Genomic DNA, 22,005 nt, shown 5'->3' with positions numbered 1-22,005 from the left:
CTCCCGTGGAAAATGAGAGGTTGGGCAGCCAGAGTGAGAATGTTACAGGCCCAATGTTTTTATTCTTTATGTTTTATTCTTTAAGCATTAAACACAATGCTCCCAGCTGGAGGAAGAGAGGCTGTGCTTCCCCACGCAGAACTGCTCATGGTCAGCACAGGTAACTGGGGCTCTTTCGATATTACAAAACCCTCACGCAGACAGCGGCACCGAGAACTTCTACAAATTACTCTGCTACCACATAGGATAGGTGGCAGATAGAAACTTCTCTGGAATTTGCTGCGCAGGAAATATCGAGTTAGGAAGAGATGCCTTCCCTAAGGGACCTCACAGCTGGCTCCTTTATTCAGAGGACAGACATCAGGCCACTTCCTCCCGTTCTCCAGTGCGTTGGCAAGCCAAAGGCAGAATCAAATTGCCTTCCTGCGAGCCCCTCACATGGGGATCCATTATAGCACCCTGCTACAATACAGAAAGGAACAGTGAGTTTAAACCCAAGCTGAGACGAAGGCATGGGAGCACTCAATTCTTCTTCCTTAGAAAGAGACATGTTCAGACAGCTTTTGCACGTGCACATCACCACCGCAGGTCTCAGCTGCTGCAATCTCTTCTACTCTGATACCTACACTCTTCAAACACTAACACCCTCAATGTTTAACCTGGCCAGAGCCTTCATCACACAAACCCTCCTTCGCATTCCTTCCTTGTTTGCCTTCTCCTCTTATAAAGCCAAGTCAAAGCTTTCTGCTACAGCCTCTGACCCACTCCCCTCCGCCCACATGGTACTCAGAAACTGGAGGAACTATCCTTCTCCCCTCTGCTCCAGCCTTCAGCCACCTCTCATCAGTACAGGATGAAAAAAACCACACGAGCTCTCTCTAACAACGTCTGGCAGATGGGCGAAGCCACCAGCAAGCACCTCCACCTGGGATCAGTTCACACAGTGACCCCAGCCTAAGCAGTACCAGGCGTGACGTAAGCAGCTCGTATCAGAGTGTCTTACCCGTATGCTTCCCTCTTCTGTGGGCTCACCTCTTGGATTAAACTGAAATTTCTTCCTAAGAGCCAGAACTAACTTTCCAATTACCTTATTTTTTGGCAGGAAGCCACAACTATAACCTACAGACAATTCAATTAAATGTGATTAGTGACAAGGAAGAGCTCCATTTTACAGCTAGAATGACATCGCTGTGTTAGAGGAGAAAAAATTTGGTAGGACCATCCTAAGAAACCCCTAGTGTTTGGGAATCCATTAACCTTCGAAACAGCACCAGTTTGTGCTTTGCCTACGTTATTTTCTTATACCACGATGCATCATCTTCCCAATACAAAGAGAGCTGGTGTGTGAAGTTCCACGATTGTCTCACCTTCCTCATCCCCATGCCCAGAGTTATGCTGGGGCTCAGAGTCCTGGGGGTGAAGGGTCTTGTCCGGCTCTGGCAGATGAGAAATCCCATCGATGAGGTCCTCGACGCCATCCAGGATATCATTAGCACACAGCTGAAAAGAACAAGCACACCCATGCGCTGCGTATCAGGAACGGAGCTGCGGAACGAGCCACCACTAAGCAACTCGTTTCTCCAGGGAGCTGGATGGGCAGGGTGGGTCTGTCCATGCAACAGTCGTGACTAAGACCTCGGCGTTGTTTCTGTGACAAAGACACGTGACCTTCCACTTGCCAGCACCCTCGGCTCTGTCACCTCAGAGAGCCTGGCCAGATCTCCTGCTCGCTTACTAAGCCACTCAACTGACATGGCTAGTCTGAGTAACAGAGGTTTAACTGATCAAAACGAAAGCTGGTACGACTTTAATGCCTTGAATTAATTTGTCATAACTGCTTTCATTTTTTAGCTTGGATACAACAGTAATGTACTTTCTGCTTTTGGTATTTACACTCCAGTAGGATCTAGAGAAGCAGGTACATACTAGGGGCCCAAGTGTCCTAGATCCTGCATCAGAGAGACCATGAAAACTTGTAGTTTAAGTTCAGCACAAGAAAGCAGGGAAGATGAAGAGAAGAAACATGGGGAGGAAAAAGGATAAGGGTGCAACATAACAAATTACAGCATCGGTCACCAGTAACATGCCATCACGTGTAGAGTTTGATCCAAAGACAAAAGAGTGGGAGTCAGCAGAGGAAAAGGAAAGGCTTTCACATGGATGAACAATCGGTTTAAAGACAAGAAAGAAATAAAATATTCACAAATATATCAGGTAGGAGTAAAGGGTCATTTTTCACAGAAAAGGTTTGTTACAGACCTGCAGGACTCCTGCAGGATCTGTGCTGGGAACACATGCTTCTCAACATATTCATTAAAAACCTGGAACAGGAGGTGAATAGCGACATGACCAGGTTTGCTGATGCCACCGAGTTATTCAGGGCAGTAACAAGAGTGGCTGACTGCAAACAATCACAGAAGGACCCTACAGGAGTAACTGTATATAATGAAAGGCGAGCTTCAGTTCAGATAAATATAAAGCAATGCATACAGGGGAAAAAGGATTAGTACAAGCTGACTGAGGGAACAACACGGAGAGGCCAGACTGAGCTGATGTTTTCATGGAATTATGCCTGACAACTCAAAAAACCAAAATGAGTACTGGGAATTCTTTGGAAAGAACCAAGTTCAGATCCCCATCCCAAAAAGTAGAACTGAAAAAGGGTCATGAAGGGTCATCAAAGTTCTCATACAAGGGATGAAGTAAATCAAGACCTTTTGACTTAACAAAGGAGGCAGCTGAGGAGGGATGTGATGGAAGTCTACAGAATCATGAGTAGCACAGACAAGATGTCTGCTCATTTCACCTTCCACGTAATGAAACTAGCTGGTTGGAAAATAAATAACTGAAAGGAGCTGTTTTTCCACACAAAGTGCAGAAAAGCCATGGAACTCCTTGTTCATAGGACATTTAAGACGATAAAAATTTACACAGGTCCAAGAAAAGCCAGAATGAGTCTATGAAAGTAAAACTCATCAAGCTGTGCCCCTAAGCTGCAAACTACAGGAGGCTGGGAGGGCAGTTAGAGAAACTGCGTGTTTGCCTTGTTCTTAGCCTATTCCAAGGCACCCACAGCTGAAGATGTGACAGGGCAATATGGATCTGCATGGCCATACAAACCTCCGGTCTGACCCAGCAAGGCTGTTCTAGTGTTTGCATCAGCAATTTGTAACTGCTGCCTGCACCAGGCTAAGAGGCAATGGAGACAAGGGAGGAAGCACAGGGCACAATCCCCGTTCACCCGAAACCTAAAATGCCAAGAAAGAGTCATACAGTCTTGTAGCCACAGAGGTGACACCTTGAGAGGCAATGGAAACTGTAACTGATCTCCACCTTCCCCAAACAGCTTCTGTGTTTACCGTTATACAACAGAGCAGCTTTGCACTTCCACAGAAGCTTTTGAGGCACAGAGAGGCCTCATCACAGGTCTCCTTGGGGATGTTTCTGGGCTGGAGCTGAAGAGGAAAAGTGAAGTGGCAGCTGGCTGCTGTGTCTGCAGCTCTAGGTCACCAGAGGAGCAACCGGGAGTGCAAGGAAAGGGAGGTGAATCCAGCCTGTAAGAAAACTCTCCCAGTTCAGGGGCAAAAGCTTTTACGTACTCTCTGCAGCTGAGAGTCAATCCGCCACATCCGCAGAGTCTGGTCACGGGACCACGTAACCAGCTGGTAGTCTTTCGAACCTGAAAAAGACAGAAACAACTTAGAATCCCTGTTTTCAGCAGGGTCTATCTCAGCCCTGTGTTTAGTGCAAACAGGTTCAAGCCAACTGGGAGATCCAATGGTACTAAACCGAAAGGCAGTTTTCCTGTTCCGCTTTGAACTGACCCAGATGCATCGGCCTTTCTCTGCCTGCTGCCCCATGGTTACCACACCTCCACGTGGGGTAGAACTTTGTGCTCTTTGCTTGTAAATTAAGTCTAATGAATGGGATTGGAGTTTTCCAACTAGGAATGAACAAGGTCTGATGCAATACTTATTTAAGCAGAAGAAATAACGTAGTTCAAAAATGGATTTGTTTTTACGATAGTTGTAAAATCAAAATATCTCTTGGTTCATCACATTGGTTTCAAGATGCAGATGTTTTAAAACATTTCTAAGCTAAGAGAAGCTGGTTCTACCCTCCCCCTTTTCCTTCTGAGCCTTAGATGATGCCAAGACAAGTTCAGATTGTAAGGAAATACATCTAGCCACGTACTAGCTGTTAGCAGATAAAGGTACACAGATTTATTTATGCCTTGTTTAGGCCTTGTGAGACAGTTTAAGTTTCCCTTGTCAAACAGCTGTTGCGTTTAGGAATTTGTTGCTGTGCAGCTGCTTCCTACACCCCTCCGTGGAGGCCCAGTGGCTGTCTAAATACAGCCCAGCAGACTCTATGGAAGGAGATCTGCGCTATCTTGGTTGTCTGTGCACTGAAGCAGACTTGGAATGCTCGTACGATTGATTTACGTTGCTCAGGATGAGCACGACTTCCAGCCTCAGATATATATTAACTCAGCTGAGACCACACGGTTGTGGTTCAGGCCTGCTTGACTGTTCATACACAAGCTGTCCTAGGCTGTGCCTCCAGACACAAACTATCTATACTGCTTTCCTTCCTTTGAAAGAGCCAGTTGTAGAGAAGAAAGTGATGTCACTGAGCTGTTCCCGCAGCTGGTGTCAGAGGGCTGGACCAGAACTTTTACACGGCACCGCAAAGCAGTACCACAAGTGACACCAGCCAGACTTGCCTGTTCTGACAATGGCAGCTGCGGTGCTGGAAACAAAGCTGTGCTCTGCGTGGTTATCCAACCTCTAATATGGAATCTCCTATATTTAGCTGCCTACTCTGGAAAATTTAGTCAGGACTGTGTAACAGCAGCCTCTCTATCCCACACACTCCCTTCCCTGCTTTTGCCAGCACCCGGATAAGGTGGGTTCACAGGTTTTGTGATCTGGGATATTCTGGAGGCTGCTGATCCAAGCAGGGATGGGAGGGGTTAACCTGTTAGCCTGCAGCTCCGAGCAGGAGGAGGGTGCCTGTACTCATGCACCCACCTAATAGTTTGTACAGTTTATTCTGAAAGATCCATTTAAAAATAGACTGACAGGAGAGCGGAAGCAATTAGAGTCACCGCTGACCCACTCAGCGTTCGGCGGATTTGCTTTGTTAGCATGGAAACAACAGGGCAAGGCTTCTGTGGGCAGCGCCACAAAACAAGTACAAACCAGCTGCCGCTTGAGGGGCGGCAGGAAAGCGGATCCAAGGAAAGGCAGGAGTCAAACGGTGACAGCATCAGCATTGCCACCAGCAGCCAGGCCTCCACGTCCTCGCTTAGCCGATGGCCACGGGGCAGGGGAGAGAGCACATCCAGCCCTGAACTCACCTTCCTTCTGCTTCCTCCACTGAAACTCCAGCACCACATCATCGTGTCCCACAAAAGTGTGGACAGGCGTGTTCAAGTCAAAGACATTCCAGAGAAGGAGACTGTTCTCCCGACGGAGTTGGGGGACCATCACTGTCACCAGCCCGTTGCTGAAAGGCTTGAGACAGAAACACCCTTCTGGTTAGCCCTGGGGAATTACGCTCCCATGCTGCTCTTGTCATGCTCTAATTTCTTCCTTTTCCTACCAAGAACGTGTGGGTTTTAAAGGAGCTCAGCACCAGAAAGAACCAGGCCTAAAACTGGGAGGGTCCAAGGCAATTGCTGTGCAAAACCAGTCTCTTACAAGGGATAAGATGTAGTACAGAGATATTCAATGCAGCTCACTTAAGATTAATCATTCCTTCCTGTTGCTTACTTACTTGTCAGCTGTGAGGCCAGAGGGATTTCACCCTTGATTTTTCACATGGGATCCTCAAGGCAATATGCCTGGAGCTGCAAGAACTGCTGTCCGGGGACTGAGCCCCAGCAGCTGCTTGGGGTCATGGCACTTAGAGGAACACTGGAATCCAGTCCTACACCCTCCACCATGGGGACAGGGAAAGGGGATCAAAGACTCAAGGCACAGCACTGGCTCCAGGCCACATTCAGATGTCTGGGGAAAAGAACGGATATGACTGATGTTAAAAGCTTTAGCCTCATGTGGCTGGGTGCTTGCTCTATAAATGGCAACAGTTCTTGGATTTGATAGGCCGCAAAAGCCCACTGTGGCACACTTCGAAACCTTGGAAGCAGAGGAGGCACTGGGAGAGAGCAGAAGGCTGCTGCGCTGCTCTGTGCAACAGGCACAAAGACTGGAGCTGAGTGGAAAAGCAGGACAGTGAGAGCAGCAGCCACTTTGAGCCTCCTGTTTCCAGTGCCAACCACCTGCACCCGAGTTCTGCCCCTCAGGAAGGACGATGCCAAAGACTGGCCTGTCACACTGCTAGTCATTCCTTCCCCTGAGCGCCCCCAACGTGGACACTGCTTTTTTGGGCCTTTTAAGCACCAAGAGGGACTTTAAAAATCAGCTTGATCATGTCCAGCAGTACCATTCGTGAGAAGCCCTTCAGCAGTTCTTTATTTAATGTCTCTCTGTGCAGTTGCTCTCACAGCACAAGTGGCGCTGGTGGGAGTTTCTCACTCACCGTGTATCTCGCCTTCCAGACAGGAACCTGGCAGGGAAGGATATTGAGGTATTTCCGAGGCTGACGGTAATCCCAGAACTTCAAAAAACAAACCCAAAAAGACAAGCAAAGGCAGGAGTCAGCTGGCTACACTTTCAGGCTGCAGTTTTCCATGTGGCTTGCAGATATAACAGAGCGAAAAACATGCCAGGGTGCCCACAGCATCATTAGTAATCCCATTCATTAACAGCAGAGATGGCCCCAAAGGACAAGTATCAAGCTACCAGCATCTGGCAGCATCCCTGAGACAAGGAGTGACTTGGGGTCATATTCACAGTGGTCGTAGCTTGAGTAATTAGAGCAGGGAGACAGGCAGCCTGCTCGGGCTTTCAGAGCTACAAGGTACCCTGCAGGCTCTCAGCCAACATGCCAGTCAAGACTGGAGGCAGGCCCACCCTGCTGTTACTGCTGATTTTGTAATGAAGAATCTAACCTTTTGCTTTGCTAGAATACACATCAGCTGCATTCACCTCGGAGCTCAGCTAAATTGAATGGAACTCCATTTGGCTGATGTACAAAGCACACTATTTCCCCTCAAGTAAAAGGCCCTGCAGAGCAATGCTTGCAGGCAGTCTCTTATCGATAACCCAATTCCACAGGAGCCTGGGAACCCCACTATGGCTCCCCCCAGGCCACTGCAGTCAGGCTGGCAACACTGCATTTTGGGGAGAAGACTCTTCTGGTATGTGTGGGAGCTCTCTTCTGGGAAGCAACAGGCAGAGGTAGCCATTTTCAGCTCCAGTACTGCCCAAACCACCACAGACAAGCAGCAAACACATGTGCACCTGTCCTGTAAGGACTTCTCTGCCTCTTCTGCAAACACACCCCTGGCTCAACACACACAGGCTGACAGAAATCAAGTAAGAAGGATCCAGATCTTGCCAATGGCAAGGACTCCCCAAGGCTTCAGCAGTAGTAGAAGGGGATCTGCTCCACCACCCTGACATCTCCCAAGCAGAATTCCCAGAAGCAACACTTACCCTGACAGAGTTGTCCTGGCTGGAAGTGGCCAGCGTGTATTCATTGTCAGGATGCCAATCCAGACCGTGGATTTTAGAGAGATGAGCTGCCAAATACTCCACTGCAGTGCTGGGTTTCTGCAAGGAGAGACATTTTCCTTCTCAGCACGGGACTTCTGGAATTTGGTCTAGTTCTTTGGCCTAAAAAGAGACACTTTAACAAGGGCAAGAGAGGAAGAACACCCTCCTACTGGGGAACAGCAAATAGCCCATCAAAAGTAGTTGAAGGAAAGGTGAAGGTGTAGTAAATTCCAGTCACCAAGTGCAGCCCTTGAACCCTACCTTATACTGAGTAAAACAGTTAAGTACTAGGAGATCAAAAGCAAAGTGTTAATGAACACAATTTCTGGAGAAGAAGGCTATCTACACACTCTCTTCAGGCTTGTCTCTACTTTAAATCAACCCACAAGAGAGAGTTGGGATAAAGTAGTCCATTTTTCTTAGTATTTACCTGTCACCAGAGGGATGTCTGTATCAGATAGGTAGGAATATGCACAAGCTGCTCAAAAACCCCCTCATCTTACCCTTTTGTCCCAGATTCGGACATCCCCATCATGGCTTGTTGCTAAACAGTTGGCATTTTTCTTGTTCCATTTCACCTGGGAAGCTCCAGCTGCAGCACAAACAGAGCAGGTCAAAACAAGCAATGAAAAAGGAAGTGGCACAGCAGCCCCTTGACCTGGGCTTAGGGCTGCTCCTCTTGGCACAGGAAGGGCAGTTCAGAGGAGATATCCCAGGAAGCCAGCATGAAGGAAGTCATGGAAAAGCCTAACTCATAATTCCTCAGCTTAGTGTTTGTGTCCTGAAGACCTCAAAGCACAAGTGTTCCAGTTATGTGCTTAGAGATCTTCATCTCAATTTCTAGCCATGGCTTGGATCTGATTAAAGTATTCCTGTCTGTTAGCTCAGATGGAGCAAATTACTGCTGGCAAGAACTGCAGGTTCACCACCCCTCTCCCAAATCCCATCTGTTTTCACTCAAGCTGCTTCCAGGTGCTCAAGGGTTGATTTATCTTCCCAACACCTTCTATACTATCCGACACTATACGGGGAACTGGTGTAACTGATCCATTATTAAAATGCAGAAGTAGGAGAAGGCTGCAGGGCAGGTGGACCTCGTGTCTGCCCAGCTGGTAGACTCACTGGGAGGATCAGAAGGCCCAACTGTCAAAATACACCATAGAAGTCAAAGACATCAGTGGCATCATAAATAAAATGGATGATGGTCCAGCTATTATATGAGGGACTCAGTCAAGGGCCTAAAATGAGAAATTGGTTGGTTATTTTTAATAAGCAGCAAAATAGAGCTTCAGTTAATGTGGATAGTTGAGCTAGTGTAAGAGAAATACATGTTCTGTTCATCCTTATTCTGCCGGTACACTCAAGGCATTTTAAGCTATCAGAATGGTGAGGTCCATGAGAAAGCTAAACGGATCTCAGCCTGCTGCTTCACTACCCACCTCCTGCTGCACCGTGAGCAGATTCATCCTGACAACCCGGCAAAAAGCTAGTCCAGGGGAAAAAAGGCTGCAAATAGGCTGCCAGTTGATTGATTTGATCCACTCACTGAAAGGTACACGAACGGCTGGACCAGCTCTAAGCAGAGTTGGGCATGGGAAGCTTGGAAGCTTTCTGGGGAGCTGGGCTGGCTCAGCTGACCTGTGAGACCTCACCCCAGGCAGCAGAACCGAACGCTGCTTCTGACTCAGTAAGGTTTTTGCGTCGTTATGATAGAGAGGTTTGCTGGCTGGGAGGGAAGGGAGAGCCACTGCAGATGCGTAGCCTCGGGAGGTCTAAGCAGCAGAGCACGGGAGATACGTGTTACGAGGATTGCTGTAATACCAGGGACAGTAACCCAAGCAAAGGATGCTTTGCTCATCACCCACACTTTGCCTGGTTCCAACACGCAGCCGGCGAGGCCTGACACGCAGCACCTGGAAGCCGTGACAAGCGCCTTTCCAGAGCAACGGCAGCTCCAAGAGAGCACCCTCCCGTCACCGCTGCAGCAGCCTGCATGTTGCAGGTGCCCCAGGGAAGCAGATGCAGCGGCTGATGTGCCCAGCCCCCCGTAAGTAAGGGGGCAGGCTGGCAGTCGGCAGCGTTCAACCCCACCGCCCAGGGTGCAATTTAGCGTCTCAGCTGGTTCAGTCAAACACAAAAGGACACGAAGAAATTACAGACGGGCAGCACAGGACAAGCAGCGCAGCAGGGGGATTAAGCAAGGGAGAAGCTATGTCTAAAAGACACAGCCACTGCCCTCCATGTCTGGGAACATTCAAGGGCTCCACATCCCTCCTGAATTCAGCTCCTCTAAAAGGCATCGTGAACAGCCTCTCAGGCTGCTCCTACACGGGACAATCACACGTGGTGGCACTTGTGGAGTGGCAGATGTACTCTGCCATCTTCAGCCTTGGAGGGTGAAGGGAGGAAGGAATAACAGCAGGGGCATACGACACAAAACTCAGGCATTAAACAAGCCTGTATCACACACACACACCATACTTACCGACTGCAGAGAGGGAGACCGTAGGCTTCCTGGTGTCCCTGAAACACAACGCGGCTAATGTGAGCACCCACAGCACAGCCCGCAGGTCCAGCCTCCCCAGCAAGCTCCTTGCTACTCCAGGACTAATTTTATGGCTGCTTCTTGGGAACTAATGTGCCTTGTGCTTACCTAAATACACCACATTAAATGGAATGTGCTGTGTTTAGTCAGGAAAGAGTTACCTTTCCTCACAGTAGCTGCTATAAAGCTCTGTTTCTGGATTTACCCTGAGAACAGTACTGATGAGGTGTCCTTTCAGTTGGTGCTGCAGTTAGACCACGACAAAAGAAAAAGAGGTGACCAGCTGGAGGACAACGGCCATTCTGGCTTGCCACCACATACAGCAGCAAGTTTAGGATATAGCATGGAGTTGGAGTGGACCAGGGGGAGAAGAAACACGTGCAAAGCATGACATGTTGCAACTGGGCAGGCAAGGAAACACTGGGCTCAAAGCGCTGTTGCAGGAAGCAACAAAACAGCTTTGCCCAGGAGGATCAAAAGGAACAGAGCTGTGGAAGAACTCGACAAAAGCCACTGAAGTGTTTGTCAAGCCTTTGCAGACCCTGATTCAAGGCAGATGGAGCAGTGACTGCGGAGCAAAGACTTCATGTCTAGCATGTAACAACAAAATTAGTAGGAAATCAGCCCAGCTGTGTGCAGACTCTACAGACCACATTCTGTAGCGGTAGAAACCGTGTGGCACCGTGACAACTCCCAGCAGCCAGGACACGGATCAAGGCAGTAATTTGCTCCTTGACCCTGCTCCTCAGGGATTCACCTGCCCTCTAATGAAAAAGGCCAGTAAAAATAAGGAATAATGTCTTCAGCTTTTTGTGTTTGCTGAAAAGCAGAACGTTGTGTAGAATAGACTGCACCGCTCCCGCTAAGAACTTCTGCCTAGACAAAGTTATGCTGTGTGCCAAATTAAGCAGGGGATTTCCAGCTACCCTTCCTGCAGGGCTACCTCCCGAGGGTGGCATCTAGGATGGTCATTCGCCGGAGGGCAGCAGCCCCAAGACCGCGCTGCCCCAGCAAGCTGCTAGACCTTGCCAGCACAAGCGGGAGGTAGAGGCTACGCAGAGGCTGCCTAAGCAAGCATCTACGGACAAGTGACACGTGCAGACACTAAATGATGGAAGGGCACAACAGAGTTAAAGCAGGGCTTCTGATAACAGCCTTCAGAGAACTCTATTTTTTGCTTGGCACTAAGATAGTATCACAGGAAAACACAACCAGCAGTTATTGTCTCTCTCTGTCTTTTAATTACACATTAATAATATATTGCTATTCTCAAGCACCATTTAACCAAGAATCTAAGTGCTTTGTAGGAGCTAAACAAGCCTCAGGGTAGCTTGGTGTAGTGGGGTTATATAATTATCCTCCTATTATAACTGAGCAAGGGAGGCAGAAAGGAACAAAGTGACTTGCCGGGGGTCATAAAGAGTTGCTGTACAGCCAGCAAGAGAACCCAGCAGTCCCAGTGCCAGCTCCTTGCTTCTCAGGTGTAAAATACAGGGGTTTAATATCGGTGGCTTTGGAAAGATGTCTCACCTTGAAATTACTGGGGATAGGAAGCACCAGGGATCAAGGGAAGGCACAAACAGGAAAAGGTTCCTGAATACCAGTGCCAGTCTTCCCACTGAGGGAGAGACAGCAACAATCATCAAATTTAGTGGAAAATGGCTGCAGGATCACGAAATGGTGCTCATTCACCCAGTTAAAAAACCCAACAGGTTGAGGATTACCCTCAGCTTCCAGGAAAAACTCCTGAGGAATAATGCAAAATGAGTAGCAAGTAAAGCCAGCCAGTATTTTTTCCAATCAGGAGTGCAACTGTCCTAACCGTACCACTCCACCGTCCTTCACTGACTCTGAACTGGCTTGAAAACAGGGGAACAGGAGCCGTCTTTGAGATTACGGGCAGCAGATGAAGCTGAAGAGCAGCACCCTTCAGTGCATGCTTCACCCTCCAAGCTGCTGATTATGGAAAGGAGTACAGCCACCACCCTGCACTGCAGAAACATACTGATGCTTACTTGATGTCCCAGATGTAGATGTAGGTATCAACAGAACTGGTGACCAGCAGGTCTGGCTCAAACACTGCCCAGTCCAAGTCACTGCAAGTGCAAAATCAGAGTAGGTCATCAGAGAAAAGCACAGTTTGCATCAACTTCCCATAAGCCCCCAGTACATTTTGCTGACAAGTTTCTGGCCACTCCATAACATACTGAAATTTTTAAAGTAAAAAGCAAGATCTTAATCATTCCTCTAAGTAAATTCCAGTGAAGCATCCTCCCAGCCCTGAACTTTACAGCTATCATGTGCATCCTCTTTCTTCCACAGTAAAAGGGAGACTGTCTCAGCCGGCTCCCACCTACCCCGCATTCTTGCCGTCAACCCATCACCCTGGGATGCCTTCCTGTTGGGCTCACCTGGGACACAAACAACCTCCAGTCAGCCCATTCAAGGGCTGCAATTACTTTCCACAATCAGGAGCTGGAGTAAAAACAATCCTTCACCTGCATTTCCAGCCCAGCACTAAAATACACCCCTGGAACCAGAGGCAGAAATCTCCCACACCCCACCATAACAGCCTGGGAACTTGTTTTTTGGGATCACCTGCTTTAATTAAGCTGCTAACAAAAAGAAACAGGGCAGGAATTCAATTTAAACCTGCTGCTGTTCGTTACAAGGATGGCAGCCTATGGCAATGACACTCAAGCCATCAAAGACTAAGTTGATATACTGGGGGGAGCCAGGAGAGGGTGAGCTGCTTCATGTCCGATGTCATCTCCAAACGGGAAGGCAGGACAGAGGGGTAGGCAGCACGGTCCAGAAAGGGAAGTAAAAAGCAGGCTCAGAGCAAAGTTTGAGTGGGGTCAGGACCGAAACATTCACCTTCTATGAAAAAACCCATCGTTTTCCACCCAGCAGTCAGCAGCATCATTTCTTCCTCACCTGATCACGCGCGTGTGTCCTTGCAGCGATGTGCAAACTTCACCGTTACCTTCCTTCCACTTATACAGGTCAACTCGCTGATTGCTCTGAAACGAGATGGAAGGAAGGAGACAGTGTCCGGTGAACAAGGTAGGACAGGAACCCATGTGTCAGGATTGCGTTCCCTTCGCTTTGAACCACCTGAATTACCAGTGAGTCACACAGCGATTAGCGAAGTCCTTGCCCAAAGCAGGAGAGCGAAGAGGAACATACAGGCTGTGAGGACTCTCAAAAGCTTACACTTTAATTACATTTCCTTAAAACGGGAGGTAAACAAGAATGGGAAGGAAAAAAAAAAGTCACACTGCGAAATGTTTCCACGAAATGATGTTCTCCGACCTCTTATTTCCTAACAACATGCTGTAACTGCAGGCAATGGGCAGCCAAATTGTCTCTGCAGGAACACCCTGCCAGTCCGTTCAGATTCACAACTGGAGTTTTCGGTGAGGGGGTGATGCAACACCACTGGTTCTCCTCAACTCTCCCTCAATTCCCTTCTGGGATAATCAGGGCCATTGCCAAACATGAACAATTCAGTCTAATAGCTTCAAGGTCACCTCCTCAAGGGTATTTCCATCCTTGCCAGCCCAGGAAAAAAAGTCTTAAGTGCTTATCATTAACTGTAAACCACAGGAGCAAACCAGATGAATCAATAACAACATTATTTAGGGTTTCTCCACTCATTCCAGGAATCAATCCTCCCCCAAAGGCAGCCACACACAAAGTTGCTTCAAACTACTTATCGTGCTTTAAGGCTGTGTTCTGCCTCAATCAAGGTTCACTTAGCCCAGGCCAACTCATATTTCACGGGAAGGAACTGCCTTTTTGGGTTCAAATATAGCACCAAGCACGGTGGGCCTTGGGCTATGACATGTTGATTTTACAAAAAAACAGAAATAACATGACTTTTGATCTTCATTAGCCTCTTGTTTTCAAACTTACAGGTAGATGAGGGAAAAAAAGACTTATTTTACATTTTTTGTGACAGGTTTTTGTGGTGGTGGTTTTGGTTGTGGGTTTTGTTTTATGGTTTGTTTTTTTTTTTTTACCCAAAAGCTGCTCTTTATGAATTTGAACTTGCAGATGGATAAACACTCCAGCCTCCCCTGATACAGAAGGTCTCCTCCCAGCTCAGCAATAATATATGGCATTTCTCTAATAGCTCACAGCAGGGCTGCACAAGAGCTCAAGGCAAGGAAAACTCCTTGCTTGCTTCTCATTGACAGAAGGATTTAAGGGTTTACAGTGAAATTACCCAGTGGGATTTGTCTGGGACTCCAGAGTTGATACTACAAGGCTCACCAGAAGTTTCTCAGACTCTTAGTGGGGCATCTCACATGCAAAGTATTGCCCATAGCACCAGGAGTCGGGGAATGGAAGCTACTTCCATTAGGAGCATCTTCTGAAAAGTGGTAAGGATACACTTCCAACAATTTCATCACCCTCTTGTTCAAGCATCTGTGACCACACAGAAGAAGTAGCAATGATCTCGGAGGGAAAACAATGGCATTTCTGAAACAACAGCTTAGGAGTCCTCAGTAACACGCTTGAGGCAGAGGGCAGACACAGCCAAGCACAGCAAGAGGACATGTTTCTGCCCTTCTGGAAAGAACCTAAAAAAACAAGCAGTTCTTATGCAAACACAAAGGACAGGCTTCCCCTTTGCCTGCACCACTTCCAATTTAATGGCACTGCAAACCGGGTGAAGCTGCTGGCAAACAGGATGGTGGCCTTTTACACTCCCTTTCCATCCACAGGGATTCAGAGGGATAGGAACACATGGCTGTCTCAAACACCTGGGTGGTACACCTGAACATACAACCCTTGGGGATTCCTCACCTGATGTGTGCCAGCAACTACATCTAAATCACCAAAGCACCTTAGCATCTTCACGTATAAACAGGAGCAGCCAGGCTTGATGCCACTACACCTAGTTTCAGTCTGAACAAGACGGGTTCCTGTGTGTGCTCAGGGCAGCGAGAGACGGGAGTGCCCAGATGGGCGAGAAGGGCACAGCTCCTCTCTGCAGTGGGGTCCAGATCAGCTTCACTGATTGCCGGATATTGCTTTTGGAGCGTGTCTGGAAAGAAGCTTTCCTCCTCTACCCATGGCCTGCACAGCACATTTCCTTATTTGGTTTTGATTTTCAGGGACTGTATCCACAAGTGGCACTGAAGGACACCTTTTTGAGAGTTTTACCACCTCTCCACTCGGAAAGCTGCTGAAGGCACCTTTAAGATGTCAGTCGTGTCAGAGCTGGGAGAAGACAGCCTGGGGAACCTCACAGAGCAAACAAAGGCTCTTAATAACAACAGTCCACTTTTAAGAGAGCCGTTAATTACAATCACAGCCAGTCGAGGAAGCAAAAGGAACAAAAAATCCCAGGAAACCACTTTCAGCTAGGTGTTTTCCCAAAAAACCCAGATGAAACCTCTCCACCCCCAGCTATTCCAGGACTCTCAGGCTATAAAAGCAGAAGCAACGGGGCAGCAAAGGCACCTCACCATGAGAACAGTCTGCACCCGGCTAGTGTCAGTTGTGGCAGCCCTGTGGGTGATGGCTAAGACTGCTGCTAGCAGAAGTTCTGGGTGAAAAAGCCACGGAGCATGATAGACCAAATAAAGATCAGCACTAAAAACTGCACTCAAGTCTCAGATGGCCACTACTGCTTCTTCAGACCAGCCTATTTACTTCTCCACACGCTGAATACGAACTCCTCGCTGACTCAGTCTCTGCTCATCTGCAAGGCTAGATCGTTACAGTGGTGAGCCAGCATTGACTTGTGCTATTTACAGAATGCCTGGTGCACCACATCCCACCAGAAAGTCCGGGAGGTGGAAACAAATCAGCACAGGGCCAGAAATTCAGTAAGTGAACAAATCTCATAACAGAATGGATGTTAGAAAAGGAGCACATCTCCCCTTCCTTCCAGAAAAGGACCATTTGGATGCCTGATTAATTTGGGAAGGTGTTTAATAAAAGACAAGCAAGCAGAACTGGATTCAACACTGACCACCCAATAACTGAGAGCCATCAAGCCAAATATCTCACTGTCAGTAAATCAGAGTTAGGCCGTGATCTTGCAACGTGCCTTGCAGAAGCATGCCCGTGCCAGCTCCTTACAGCCTTCCAAGCCTGCAGAAGTCCACCCACGGAAGGCTGGGGAAGCCGACGAGTTACAGCTTTTAAATGAGTGAACTTACCGAAGCCGCGAAGTAGTACGCATAGCTGTCGTGTGGGTTCCACTGCACGGCCCCAATGTCCCACTTGCTCTGTCGGGAGATCTTTCGATGACCCTCATTCGGTGCATCCAGGTTGACGATGTAGAGGAAACGGCGGCTGCAAGACACACAGACACCAAGGGGCTGTATCGCATAGGACTGATCTCAAAAACCCAAGCTCACATGGAGCGCTCAGCCTCGTGCCTCCAGGACCAAATAAGAGAAGCATTTGACAAGACAGATGGAAATTCTTGAGAATGCTGCGTTTGACCACACACTTCAAAAAAGGCTACCTTAAAAAAAAAAAACAAACCACTAAATTACACACTACCTGCAAATGTAATGAGTAGCTTGGACCACAGAAAACCCCAGATAACTAGGATACAAAAAGGAGCATTGGGAATTGGAGCAAACACACCCAAATACATCTTGCTGGCCTAGTGCTGCAGCAGCAGAGCCAGGCAGGCACAGGGCTGGGAGTGTAACGCAGTAGCTTCACAGGAGCCAGCTTCATTCTGGAGAGGTTGCTCTGAGCAAGAGTTAATGAGCCTTGACAAATACAGGATGATGCTATGTGGCTGCGTGTTTTCACACTGCACTGTTTGGGGAATTCGGTTTCACAGACAAGTACACTTGCACAGAGCTAGCTCAGCTGCAACAGCTTATTAACGTGGTGGGACATGGCACTGCACTGATCTGGTTATATTACCTGAGCTAACCCTATATGCAGCAGAGATGTATTTTCATGATGCTAAACCTGAGCTCAGACATTCTACTGGATGGGGCCAACTCCCCACAAAGCTAGTCAAGGATCCTTCCCTCCCCAGTGTGTTTCATCTTACAAGCAAGATGAACCACCCAGAAATCACTGTGAGCCAGCTGAACTGTAATGGAAGGCCAGCACCAAAGCATACTGAACCACAGAATTAACCACACCAGCATCACATGTCACCTGCACAGCAGCTGCCCTGGGCACTGTGACTGTTCCCAAGAGAAAGAACACAAAAGAACACCTTTGCTGCCTTTGCAGACCAAAGTCCTCAGGGCTCCCTACTCTGAAGAGTGAGGATGCAGTGCCCTCTGAGGCTTCCACATAGATTTAAAAAAAAGGAGGCAAATCCCAAAGGGCTGCCGAGCATGCAGGAGAACCTTAAAAAGCAGAGGGCCACAGACCCGACATTGAATTGCGTACAGGCTGTCCCCAGCTCACCGGCAGCCCAGAGAAGCAAGCTGTGAAACTGGGGAGGTGTAAGGAGGAAGAGGCATCAAGTTAGACCCAAACCAGCTGCTGAACTGGTTATTCCTGTGCAGGGCTGCCAGACTAAGAGTTTACACGGAAGCGAGTAGGCCTCTGAGTGGTACCTGTTTCCTCTAAGGCTGACCAAAGGTTGGCTGCACCCACGTGATCCTAAATTTGAAGGGAACATCCCAATCGGTGTGGTAATTGTCACTGACAGCAGGGCAGAAATAGCTGTTAGTACTGAAATGTGGCAGCGGAGCTGTTTGAAGACCTGCACTGGAGGTGGCTACATAATGCCAGGCCCTCCTGGGAGCTCCGGCAGCATGGAGTGTAGGGCACCTACTGCTCTTTGGAGTACCATCCCACACTGACCCAGCAGAGGAGCGGGTCAGAGAGCTTGGCGCCTCTGCCCAGGTACACCATGGGAACATCTGCGGCACATTTTGTCTTAAAGAGATGATTTAATCTGTATTTCAAGCAGAATCCAAACAGTACTTCATGATGCTCCACCTCCCATAAATGGATGTGGGAAAGCATACAGCAGGAAAGACAGTACTTTATTGCGCTGTTGTTGCTGGCTTTCCACTCTGCATCCCATTGGAAACGCGACCCAGAATCCATCAAGCCCTGGACAGGATTCAACTGCACCTTTCTGAAAGGATACATCAGCCCTTCAATTGCGGTCAGCCCGAAGGCTGGTGATCGGGCTTGTGGAAACAACTGTCACACTCACCCCGAGAGTACTGCGCGCTGTCCCAGGCAATCCACCGACATCGCAGTCGCCTGTTAAAGGGAAACAGAGAACAGAACTAAATGATACCTGTCAGCTCAGCTTCTCAAACACACAGCTTTGGGGAGGAGCTCAGGGAAACCTGCCAGCTCATCTTCACAGTATGAACTGCTGTGGTAAGAGTCAAGGCGGAGATCTGTCAGGGATGGCAGAAGGAACATGATGGGTGACGGGGTGTAGCGGTTGATTTTGGGGTGCTGGATAGCACAGATACACCTTTGTTAGAGTGAACTGAAGACAAGACCTGGCAGACATTATTACAAGCACTGAGACCTTGCTCCCCTCTTCCCACTACCGCAATCACATCTGCAGCCTTTCAATCAGCAATCTCTAATAATCCGTATTAATCAGCCTCTGCTCCTGCTCAGGAGCTTTCTCCGTCTCTCTCTCTTCCATTGCAGAGACAGATTTAATTACACATGTACTGGGAGACAGAAGTGCAACCATTTGCGTATGGCTGGTCTCCGAAAGCGAGAGATGGCTAAGAGGCATCAGAATTTACTTTGGCATGGCTTGTAAAGAAGGCCAAGACATAACTTAAATGCCAAAAAAAAAAAAAAAAAAAGAGAGGGTTTGAACATTGTTTTCCCCTCTTTTCATTCAGATTGGAATTGGCCAACCATCTGGTTTAATTGCCAAAAGAATAAAGGAAAGTTTTACTTGGAAAGCTGAGCCATTTGGCCCATAAACAGAGGTATGACTTCAATGCAGTTTTGAGTGCTCACAGTACAAAATCAGACTATGGCCCATGTTCTTCCAACTGACTGCTGTCATCTTCAAAGCCACCTCTCTGACGGCTCAGGATGTCTCTGCTGCTGTTCAGGGTTCGGCTAAGTACTCTCAGCGTGGATGTAACCAGACTTTAGGACATCCCACAGCTACTGCTTATAAGCATCCTTAAACCCAGACAGACAATGTGGCAACCCCACTCCATTTCAACCACATTTGACAGGAGAATAACCATCACAAAACCCCTGTTTTTCCAACCAGGGCCCCATTCCCTGCTTAGGGAAAACCAGCATCACAGGCTCATTCTTCACTAGAGACAAAGAGCCCGACACGGCGAAGAGCTACAGATGCCTCCAGAGTTTCAGCAGGTGTCCACAGTAAACCTCAGACCTACACCCCATCCAAGCTCAGTTTCACAGATTTTGCTGTTCCAGAAACGACCTGCTTTTGTTGCTTTTACCTGGGTGGCAAATCCAACCTTCCGGCAAGGTTTTCCTAGTCCTAAAACTAATGCTGTGAATAAGAGGCCAGTTTTAACATCCCTAAATGGTAAAGAAATCATTCCAGCTTCCAAGATTTCACAGCACCTTGCAAAATAAAGCGGGTTACTACATTTGTAGATAAAAGGAAGGAGAAGGAAGTTTTCCCAGGTGATAACACATTTCACTTGTGAGGAATTAAAATGAGGAGCACTAAAGCGGTTACTGGAACCAGAACTTTCTCATGTGATGAAGAGCTGGTCAGCCAACATATTTCATACAGCTGTGCCCATCTTTCCTCCAAACAGAAAAAAACCACATCAATTTAGAGTGATTCATAATTTCATATACGACTTTATTTTTTCTGGTGTTGGCACCAGGATCTCGTAAATACTCACAAGTTGTTGGGTTTTTTTTTTTGTAAACTGTTTCTCCAGGCACCAAAAACCGTAAACTTCAATGAACAATTAGAATGAAGTAAAACCTTCATGTGTCAGACTCTGCCGGGTCACCAAGTTGTTTATGGCAATAAACAGTTCCCTACAATACTACAATATTATCCAAGCAAAAGGAAAAAATTCAACAGCTATCATTTAATGTGCTGGGTATATTGAGATTTCAGTCTTCGCAGCACCACATTCCAGAAAGGGGGAGTTGAAACTGAACAAACCAACCTGAAAGCAGTTTTTATCCTAAAACAACAACCAGGACAGCTAGAACTGCTCTTTACGAGCAACAGTTATGTGAATAAGCACAGTAGGTGCACTGCACATTTAAAAACCAGCTCTGAGCCCACAGACCGGGCAGCATCTCCTCAGACTTCAAACATCTAATTTGGCATTTCACTTGATTTCTGCTAGGCAAGCCAAGAAAAACACCTTCTCATGTCTGAACATATATTGCTTTGGAATCTAGCTTCACTGTCTCCACTTGAAAGGCAACAGACCAACATGATTTGCCAGGGCCACGCTGGTTTCCAAGAGCTGCAAACTCTTAGCAAGAAAGACCAGTTGCCTGCAGAGCTAACTCTCCATCTACAAGGTGAGGTAACAAACGGTACTATTTCACCATTGATGTGGTGAGCTTTATTCTCCTTTTGATAGCACGGACAGCCTGACAAAAGCCTGTGGGTCACATCTAAATCCGAAGAGTACAGAAACCCCCACCTCTGCCAGCCTGTACAGAAAGATGACGCTTCTAGGCACTACTGGCCCCAAACTACCCAGAGATTTTCTGAAGTAGTACAGGTTGGGTGCTGTAGTTTTCACGCGACACACTCTGACACGGCGAACGAACGCAACCGCAGTGTTTGCAGACATGTACAGGCTATAAATGCAACAGCTGCCCGCACTTTGGACTCTTGCTTCCATTGAAGTTGGGTTTGGAGTAGGGATTTTGGAGATAGCATGGCCTACAGGCAGAGCTCAAGCCTGGTACAGGATGATTACAGCCAAGATGTTTCAGTTTCTCAAGCTTAGGTTTCCCATCTGCAAAAATGCTCATGCAGACTTCTAAAAAGGCTCAAGCACAAACATACAGATGAGTTTAGCCTGAAACAGAGGTCTAGCAGCCCCAGCCACTGAAGCTCTCTGGTTTCAGATGAGAGAGCAGGCAGGTCAGAGCAGCTCTAGAAAGATCACACCACAGTAAACCAAAGTGACCAAAATAACAGTGGTTAAGCTCTCTGTTAAGGTATACACCTGCACAACAGCATGATTGAAACCATGTGCTGCAAATGAGGATGAAAACACCTGTTCTCTCCTCTCTCTGCTCCTACACACCAGTCAGTACGAATAAGCAATCAAATCATGAGGCCATGCAACTCCTGAGCCAGATGCAATCTGAATCTGTGATCCAGGAAGATGCACCTTTGTATCTCACTACCAGTTTCCTCAAGAGCAAATCTTCACCAGCAGACGAGACTGCTTTAACAGTTCTTTCAGGAGGAAAACAAAGCCAATATAAAACTTTTGAGGTATAAAAGCAAAAGGTTTTTGGAGCTTGCAGAGGGTAGGCTGGGTGTAGCACGCAGGATCCAATGCCCCTGTTCACAGGGGTGAACACTAAGCTGACATTGCTCCAGCACAAGAGAACAAAACAGAAGATGAAGGAGTTTCCAGAACTATTTTATTTTTAAAATCTTTCAGGGTTTCCTCCTGAAACAGTTCATGGCTCACCCATGGTATCCAGCCTTGCTAAGCAACTGCCAACATCTTAAAAGTAAGCACACTGAGGGGAGTTCTACTGTAACCAGCAACTGCAAAACTCAAAGCCGGCCTTTCTGCTATTTATGCAAAAAAAATCTAACCCACTTTTCCTGTTAATCGAGCAATACTCAACATTTTATACCGCAGCCGAGAAAGCAGCTATAATGGTCTCGGAGGGAAAACGAGGCAAGAC

At 47.7% G+C, this 22,005-nt stretch overlaps 1 protein-coding gene across 1 annotated transcript in view; it reads right to left on the bottom strand.

The window, feature by feature from the left end:
- The window catches only part of WDR59 (WD repeat domain 59), a 43,757-nt gene extending 25,370 nt beyond the window's left edge, over positions 1–18,387 (bottom strand). Inside the window, exons 1-11 of the mRNA XM_010150180.1 lie at positions 18,341–18,387; positions 16,350–16,485; positions 13,108–13,193; positions 12,186–12,266; positions 10,111–10,148; positions 8,129–8,217; positions 7,566–7,682; positions 6,547–6,624; positions 5,363–5,519; positions 3,600–3,679; positions 1,368–1,500 (exon numbers count right to left, since the gene is read on the bottom strand). Of these exons, the coding sequence (XP_010148482.1) occupies positions 1,368–1,500; positions 3,600–3,679; positions 5,363–5,519; positions 6,547–6,624; positions 7,566–7,682; positions 8,129–8,217; positions 10,111–10,148; positions 12,186–12,266; positions 13,108–13,193; positions 16,350–16,485; positions 18,341–18,381 (1,036 nt within the window). The 5' untranslated portion in view covers positions 18,382–18,387. The remainder of the gene's footprint in view (positions 1–1,367; positions 1,501–3,599; positions 3,680–5,362; positions 5,520–6,546; positions 6,625–7,565; positions 7,683–8,128; positions 8,218–10,110; positions 10,149–12,185; positions 12,267–13,107; positions 13,194–16,349; positions 16,486–18,340) is intronic.
- Between the last annotated feature and the right edge of the window lie 3,618 nt (positions 18,388–22,005).

This window comes from Eurypyga helias, unplaced genomic scaffold (genome assembly GCF_000690775.1).
Source record: "Eurypyga helias isolate BGI_N326 unplaced genomic scaffold, ASM69077v1 scaffold14594, whole genome shotgun sequence".
NCBI classification, from domain to species: domain Eukaryota; kingdom Metazoa; phylum Chordata; class Aves; order Eurypygiformes; family Eurypygidae; genus Eurypyga; species Eurypyga helias.
The sequence above is the reverse complement of the archived record's forward strand: the minus strand, read 5'-3'. Positions and strand labels throughout refer to the sequence as shown.